Source organism: Panthera pardus, unplaced genomic scaffold (assembly GCF_024362965.1).
Source record: "Panthera pardus isolate Hobbes unplaced genomic scaffold, ASM2436296v1 HiC_scaffold_12, whole genome shotgun sequence".
Classification (NCBI taxonomy): Eukaryota; Metazoa; Chordata; class Mammalia; order Carnivora; family Felidae; genus Panthera; species Panthera pardus.
This window is the reverse complement of record NW_026526677.1, coordinates 8874472-8883258: the sequence shown is the minus strand read 5'-3', so window position 1 is coordinate 8883258 and position 8787 is coordinate 8874472. Positions and strand designations below refer to the sequence as shown.

At 44.3% G+C, this 8787-nt stretch overlaps 1 protein-coding gene across 4 annotated transcripts in view; it reads left to right on the top strand.

Annotated features, from left to right (window-relative positions):
• Nucleotides 1-1026: 1026 nt before the first annotated feature.
• LOC109246620 (organic anion transporter 7-like) overlaps nucleotides 1027-8787 on the top strand; it is a 34343-nt gene continuing 26582 nt past the window's right edge. For 3 of the 4 annotated variants that reach the window (XM_019414740.2, XM_019414738.2, XM_019414741.2), the window contains exons 1-2: nucleotides 1027-1557; nucleotides 2469-2572. In XM_019414740.2, the coding sequence (XP_019270285.2) occupies nucleotides 1156-1557; nucleotides 2469-2572 (506 nt within the window). In that variant the 5' untranslated portion in view covers nucleotides 1027-1155. The remainder of the gene's footprint in view (nucleotides 1558-2468; nucleotides 2573-8787) is intronic. The other variant, XM_019414739.2, reaches the window with a different exon arrangement.

Here is an 8787-nt window from a genome sequence, read left to right as displayed (position 1 = left end):
AGCATGAGGGTCGCCATGTTTTCTCTTCAATTCCTCTCTGGCATATTGTGCATTTGCTATGTATGTGTTTTATAATAGCAGGTGGGGGCGCCTGGGTGGCTCAATCGGTTAAGTGTCCGACTTCGGCTCAGGTCATGATCTCATGGTTCGTGGGTTCGAGCCCCGCATCAGGCTCTGTGCTGACAGCTCAGAGCCTGGAGCCTGCTTCGGATTCTGTGTCTCCCTCTCTCTCTGCCCCTCCCCCACTTGTGCTCTGTCTCTGTCTGTCTCTCTCTCAAAAATGAATAAACACTTAAAAAATATATAATATAATATAATATAATATAATATAATATAATATAATATAATAGCAGAGTGTATTTATGTGCCCCTCCCTTACCCACCACAGCAGGAGACCCTTAAAGACCTTGTCTTACCCACTGCTGTCTTCCTGGCACAGAACTGGTCTTCACAAACATTACCCGAAGAAATCAATAAGCCTGTAAAAAAGTAAATGCCTTTCTGAGCTTACCACTGACTTAGCCCCCGCCCTCCATCGCTACCCACCCTGCCCACATTTCGAGTAATTTCTTTTCCCTGTGAACCCATGGTTGCATCTGAAGTGAAGCAGAATGTTACTTTCCAAAATGGAAGGATTGCACCACATTGCACTTGCTTGAGTTTAACTCACAGTGACTTTCATTAACTCTTTTAATCAAAATTCAGGACTACACAAGCCGCGCGCTGACCTTCAGTACTTTTCACAGGACAATCCCAAGCCGTTCGCTGTGAGGTCTCACAAGCGACACGTCCTGACAGGCATTGCAACCCACGCAGTAGGTTTATTTTATTTACAGACGTGGGGATCGAAGTTCAATGCCACTTCAGGGCACTGCTGACGAAAAGAATTTTTGCAAAGAACACCTTTAAACAGTGTTGGCTGTCAGCTGTTGGAAGTACCTCAGCAAAATACCGCTTGGTGACTTTAAAGACAGCGGTTACCCACCTGCTCCCCCCAAAGAGCCTGGAGAAACAGCTTCTGGGGCCCATTGAGGAAAAAGTGGGATCAGGATCAACACACGCTTACTGTGACGTACTGAATGGAGAACTTTCTCCCTTTGAACTTTGCGTAATAAAGTCATTTTGCTCACGTTGGAGATCGCTTGTTCGGCCACGATGGCCTTTCAGGACCTTCTGGATCAAGTTGGAGGCCGGGGGAGATTCCACATCCTTCAGATAGTTTTCTACAGCATCTTCAACCTCATAGCGTACCCTCACGTTTTATTGGAGAGCTTCACTGCAATCGTCCCTGGTCACCGCTGCTGGGTCCACATCCTCGACAATGACACGGTCTCTGCTAACAGCACTGGGATCCTCAACCAAGACGCCCTCCTGAGAATCTCCATTCCACTGGACTCAAACCTGAGGCCAGACAAGTGTCATCGCTTCCTCCACCTGCAATGGGGGCTCCTTCACCTGAATGGGACCTTCCCTAACACAAATGAGCTGGACACGGAACCCTGTGTGGACGGCTGGGTGTATGACCAGAGCTCCTTTCCCTCCACCATCGTGACGGAGGTAAGAGGTCCCATTTGCCTCTTGCGAGTACTAGGTCCGGGTGTTTAGAGGTAATAGCACAAATAACGAACATGCTCCAAGTTCTTGAATCACTGTTTGGGTGCTCGTTCTTTATTATTTCAGCAAATAGTAGTTACGTCTTTCTTAGATACCACCAATCTGCATATTTTATGAGTCTCATGAGCTAAAAAGTAGACGTGACCTTGAGATTATACGGCTTTTATTCTTAGAAAGACCAAAGGTTAAACACATAGTTTGTGTAATGTGTTAAAGGTGTTGTTTGCAAATGAGACACATCTGGGGATATTGATCAAAACTTCCCAAAGCACTGACTGTGTCTCCGGCCAGCCTTAGGAGATTGGTAGTGAAACTCTGCCATCGGTAAACGTTTAAAGCCCTTCAAAGGATTGCATTCTGTGGCCCAGGCTGAGAACCGCTTCATATGAAATAAAACGAGGCGTGAATATAGCCAACAGGTTTAGATGAGTCTTTTTACAGGAAGTTGTATTTAAGCTGATACCTGAATGATAACGGTCAGCTAATGCAAAAAACAAATGGAAATTGGAAGAAGGGGGGCTGATATACAGAAGCTTGTAAATCATCTCAGTTGTTTCTTTAAAAAAAATTTTTTTTTAATCTTTATTTTTGAGAGAGAGACAGAGTGTGAGCAGGGGAGGAGCAGAGAGAGGGAGACACAGAATCTGAAGCAGGCTCCAGGCCCCGAGCTGTGAGCACAGAGCCCGATGTGGGGCTCGAACTCACAAACTGTGAGATCGTGACCTGAGCCAAAGTTAGACGCTCAACCGACTGAGCCACCCAGGCGCCCTATATCTTAGCTGTTTCAATCAGGTTTCCATGAGGGGTTATAGGCTGCTATAGAGCGCTCCTTTGCTGGTTTCCTTCTCTTCCAGTGGGACCTGGTGTGTGAATCTCAGTCACTGAAATCAGTGACCAAATTCTTATTCATGGCTGGCATGTTGGTGGGAAACATCATATTTGGCCATTTATCAGACAGGTGAGTGTCTCTGGATCACTGGGATATTTTCTCGGGGGTATTTTCATGAACTAACATACCATTCTTCCATTAAGCAACACTTGTTGTTACTTACACTGTCCTGGGGTTTCCTTAGTCCTGAGGGGTCTAGAAATACATGGGGAATCACAGTCAGTATAGCAAATGCTATTTTGTCAGCTGTGAGCTCAGTATACAGGACACAGAAACACCAGCTCCAGCAGACATGGGGACATTTTAGGACAGGGTTTATGAAGGAGGTGACACAACATGTGGTTTAGGAAGGTGAGAAAAAGTTAGCCGTGGGAACAGAGGAAGATGCTTCATGACAAAAGATCCAGCCTGTCTGAAGGCACACATATGTAAAACAGTGTTGCAGATTTTGGCCTGGGAGGCCATATTCAGTCCCTCCTGGACCCTGTGAACTGAGTGCTTATGGATTTCCAGAGCATGGTCATCATGTCCCTGTTTCCCAAGTGTGATGGGCAGGCATTCCCATTAAACTTGGGGTGTCCACAGCAATGTGTTTTGATGGTGTATAGAAAAAACCTTTTCCAGTAACCTCGATTGATATTTTTGTTGCCGAAAATAAAGCACTTTAAAGGTAAGTTTTCAACCATGTAAAGGTAAGTTTTCAACCATGTCTGACTTTGGCTCAGGTTGTGATCTCATGGTTCATGAGTTCGAGCCCCACATCGGGCTCTGTGTTGACAGCTCAGAGCCTGGAGCCTGCTCCAGATTCTGTGTCTCCCTCTCTCTCTGCCCCTCCTACTCACTCTCTCTCTCTCTCTTCCTCTCTCTCAAAAATAAATCAACATTAAAAAAAATCAACCATGTAATTAATCTAATGACAACTGCCATTACCATTTGCGTGGGTGTATCCTATGCCTGACGGTACATCTCCTGAATTACACAACCAACCATTGCCAGCACTGAGCACCTCTCCTCTGAGGATTATGGGGGATTAAGTTTCCCTTTACCACCTACCAGCATAATGTTATCTGTTAGGGCAGCTCAAAACTGGGAACTCTGAATGTATGACAGTAAATGTAGCTTATAAAAGTGTTCAGAGTCAGCGGGCCCATGTCTAACAGTTCTGTAACGCAGAGCCACCCACGTACAGGAATAAAAATAAAACCACATATCTGTGGCTGATTCAGTTTTTGAAAAGGGTGCCAAGATCATGCAGTTGGTGAAATATAGCCCCTTCAACAAAAGGGGCTGTGATGACTGGATACCCACATGCAAAATAATAAAGTGTGATCCTTACCTAAAGCCATAACAAATGTTAACACAAAATGGATTAGTGACTTAAAGATAAGAGCTAAAACCATAAAACTCTTAAAAGAAGACATTAGGGTAAATCTACATGACTTTGGGTTTGGCAATGGATTCTTTGGTATGTCACCAAAAGCCTGGGTGGCCAAAAACTAGACAGATAGATCAGACTTCATCAAGAATTAAAAACTTTCTGGGGGCACCTGGGTGGCTCAGTCGGCTAAGCGTGTGACTTCGGCTCAGGTCATGATCTCCGGTTCGTGGGTTCGAGCCCTGCATCAGGCTCTCTGCTGACATCTCGGAACCTCGTGCCTGCTTCATATTCTGTGTCTCCCTCTCTCTCTCTGCCCCGCCCCTCCTTGCTCTCTCTCTTTCTCTTTCTCTCAGAAATAAACATTAAAATTTTTGTTAAAAATTAAAAACTTATGTACATCAAAGCACATTATCAAGAAAGTGAAATGATAACCTATGTAATGGGAGAAAATATTTGTCAATTATATATAAGCCATAAAAATAGGCAAATAGACCAATGGAATGGGTTTAACATTCTCCCACAACTCAACAACAAAAAGATAAACAAAAAAATTTTTTTTCAATGAATAAAGGGCTTGAATATACATTTCTTTAAGAAAGATGTACAAATGGTACATAAACACATGAAAAGATGCTTGACATCATGGTATTTAAAAAATGTAAGCCAGGGGCGCCTGGGTGGCTTAGTTGGTTGAGCATCCAACTCTTTGTTTTTAAATGTATTTTATTTTATTTTTTCAATTTTTTTAAACATTTATTCATCTTTGAGAGGCAGAGAGAGACAGACAGAGCATGATTGGGGGAGGAGCAGAGAGAGAGAGGGAGACACAGAATCTGAAGCAGGCTCCATGCTCTGAGCTGTCAGCACAAAGCCCAATGCAGGACTCGAACTCACTGACTGTGAGATCATGACCTGACTCGAAGTCAGATCCTTAACTGACTGAGCCACCCAGGCGCCCCGAGCATCCAACTCTTGATTTGGGCTCAGGTCATGATCTCACAGTCTTGGGATCGAGCCCCACGTTGGGCTCTGGGCTGAGCATGGAGGCTGCTTGAGATATTCTCTCTCTCTCTCTCTCTCTCTTGCTCTCATAAGGGAAGGGAAAAAAATTAAGCATACTCTTGTCACACAATTCAGCAGTCGTGCTCCTTGGTATTTACCCAAAGGAATTGAAAACTTATGTCCACACAAAAGTCTACCTACGGTTATAGCAGCTTTCTCTGTAATTTCCAAACCTTGGAAGCAACCAACATTTCTTTCAGTAGGTGAATGCATATACGCTGTTGTACATCCGGACGATGGAATATTATTCAGTGCTAAAAGTGAAAAAAAACATGGAGATAGTAAAAAAATGAGGCGTTGGAAGGAGAGAGAGAGAAATTAATAAGCACATCACAGAGGCTTTAGGGCAGTGAACTACTCTGCAGGATGCTGTAATGGTGGGTACCTGTCAATACACACGTGTCAAAAACCACAGAATGTACAACACGAAGAGTGGACCCAATGTAAACGGTGGACTTTGGGGGATAATGATGTATCGTTGTAGGTTCAATTGTATCAACTGTTTCACTTGGTGCAGGATATTGATAGGTGGGGACATTGTGCATGAGTGGGGGCAGGACGTATGGGAAATCTCTGTACTTTCTGCTCAGTGTTGCAGTCAACTTAAAACCGGTCTAAAAAATAGAGTCTATTTTAAAACACACACACACACACACAAAGTAGTTTAATGGAACAAAGAAAAAATAGGAACATGTGGTTCATAAAGCCTAAAATAATAGTTATCTGGCTCTCTACAGGAACTATTTGCTGCTTCCTGCTGTAATAGCACTCTGAGGCTTTTTGTTCGCCTTCTTAAATCATTTCTCTCTGCCCTTGACCTTCTACAGCCTCTACTGATCTGTCTTCAAAGAGTCTCTCTTGTGTCAATATAATCGTTAAGCCCATCTAGTGAATTTTTATATCAGAAGCTACTTTTTCAGCTCTCGAATTTCACTTATTTTTGGCTTATCTGTTGCCGTCTCTCTGAGAATGCTGATTTCTGAGCTGTGATTTTCATATGTTAAAATCATATTTTATTTCTGTCTTAGAGGATAGTTATGTCACCACTTTAAAATCCTTGTGGGTTAGTTCCAAACTTTGTCTCCTCTTAGCAGAAGGTCCGCCAGATTTCCAGTCTATTGGGAATGGATTTCCATTTTCTTGGTTCTTCCCATGCCAGGATACTATGAATTATATCTTGAATATGATAATATTAAGCTTGAAGATTCTATTTGCCATTGTTACTCACCAGTAACGCTGATTCCATTTATTTATTAATTTTAATTTTTTTTTTAGTGTTTATTTTTGAGACAGAGACAGAGTATGAGCGGGGCGGGGAGAGAGGCAGAGAGAGAGGGAGACACAGAATCCAAAGCAGGCTCTAGGCTCTGAGCGGTCAGCACAGAGCCCGACACGGGGCTCAAACTCATGAACCACGAGAGTGTGACCTGAGCCGAAGTCGGAAGCTTAACCGACTGAGCCACCCAGGTGCCCCCGATTCCTTTATTTCAGCAAATAACTTTCAAGCCTCAGATTTTGAACTCAAGACTGTTTCTTACACAACAGCTCCAACCTCAGTTCAGAAATTTGTCTAGAGTTGACCTTCTTTGAGCTTATTCTTTACAGGCACGCTTTAGTGGCTATTTAGGGGACGTGTGGTAGACACGATTTAAGGATTCCCTCTTTGCCACTTTCCCTTGCTGGAACTCTCACTCTCTTCATTGTTTCTAGTACCCCACCATCGGTGGCCTTGTTCCCCAGACCACAAGATGCATGGCGTTCACTTTGCTTACTGTGTCGATTGCACCTTACTCCAGTCTAACAGCCATGGAAATAGGACCCTCCCTGTATCGTTCTCCATCTGCCCTCCTGGGAGAGAGCAAACACTCCCCCCCACAGTCCACCTGCTTCTGTTCACTCTCTAGTAAGCTCAGGTAGCTCCTTTGTGTGTTCTGTTCATGTGTCTTTTCTGGGGTTGTGGAAGGCAAGCAGTAGAATTTAAGGCTTTTATTCCTGGAACCTGAAATGTATCCATCAGAGGCTTTTAAGAGGATTATTATGACAGGATCTTTTAAATCTTATTCTTTTTTTTTTTTTTTTTGACGCTTATTTATTATTGAGAGACAGAGAGGGACTGAGCGTGAGCAGGGGAGGGGCAGAGAGAGAGAGGGAGACACAGGATCTGAAGCAGGCTCCAGGCTCCAAGCTGTCAGCACAGAGCCCGATGCAGGGCTCGAAACCACAAACCGCGAGATCATGACCTGAGCCGAAGCTGGACACTTCACCGACGGAGCCACCCAGGCGCCCCTTTTAAATCTTATTCTTTTTTTTTTTTTTTTTTTTTTCAACGTTTTTTTATTTATTTTTGGGACAGAGAGAGACAGAGCATGAACGGGGGAGGGGCAGAGAGAGAGGGAGACACAGAATCGGAAACAGGCTCCAGGCTCCGAGCCATCGGCCCAGAGCCCGACGCGGGGCTCGAACTCACGGACCGCGAGATCGTGACCTGGCTGAAGTCGGAGGCTTAACCGACTGCGCCACCCAGGCGCCCCTAAATCTTATTCTTGATGCTTGATGCTCCTTTGATAATTCACGGGGAGAGCCAGAGTGGTGGTAGGGAAACGGTTTAAGAGGCTCTCAAAATAATCCTTAGGAAAGATGGTGGGCATTTAAACTAGGAAGGTGTAGGGGTGCCTGGCTGCACTGGTGGGTTAAGTGTCCAACTTCGGCTCAGGTCATGATCTCGCAGTTCGCGAGTTCGAGCCCCCCGGCGGGATCTGTGCTGACAGCTCAGAGCCTGGAGCCTGCTTTGGATTTTGTGACTCTCTCTATGTCCCTCCCTGGCTTACTCTGTCTCAAAAACTAAATAAATGTTTAAAAAAGAAGAAGAAGAAGAAGAAGAAGAAGAAGAAGAAGAAGAAGAAGAAGAAGAAAGGCCTTCTTTGGTAGCAATAATTTAAAAAATTAATTAATTAATTGATTAAGAAGGTGTCTTGGAAACGGTAACAAGTAGCTGTATTTGGAACGTATTTTGTAGGTAAATGCAACAGAGTTTCCTGATGCTTTTGGATTCTTAAGAAGGAGGCTTTGGTGTGGCAAACAGAAGGCAATATCTTCAGCCTGAGAAAATGGATAAATGCTGACACTGTTTAGTGATATGAAGGAAAACAGAGAAAGCAGCGCATGGGGAGGAGAAAGTCAAGATTTCCGTTTGGGGCATAATGTATTGGAAGTGCCTATTAGTCACGCAGCAGGAGATAGCAGGTAGAGCCAAACGATCCTAAGAATATGGACCTGCTTGAAAGCAATCTGTCCCAAATACAACCCTTAGCCAAGGCTGTACTCAATAAGTACCCAAGTAGCCATCTTCCCATGACCCTCCCATTACAGGGGGACAGGGGGAACAATATACGGCCAAGCGAGGAGATTCGAAATGGCTGCTTCGGTGTCAAGGCCAGCATCCATTATGATGTGAACACCCCTCCTACCCATTCGAATACTACTTTCATCTACAACTTAAAATGATCAGTTTCATATTTTTGTCCGGGGATCTTCCTCCTTTCCTGTGTTGAATAGATATTTCACATGTTCAGATGGAAAGCAAGCGAAAACGTGCTGGTTTGAACTTCTCACACAACTTGAACTTCTCTCCTTAGTTCCAATTCAGAAGTACATTGTTGGTGTACCCCAGGAGGAGCCAACGGTCTAAACCCCTGGTGAGGGTGGCCAAGGCTATGGACATGGGCTATTGAAATCCAGAAAACTACCTTAGCAACGTGATCATAGTCTCCTTGTGCTCAAGGAACACTTGTCTGAGCTTAGATAGACTTACTCAGCATCGGTTCCTAGAACCCCTTCCCTTGAA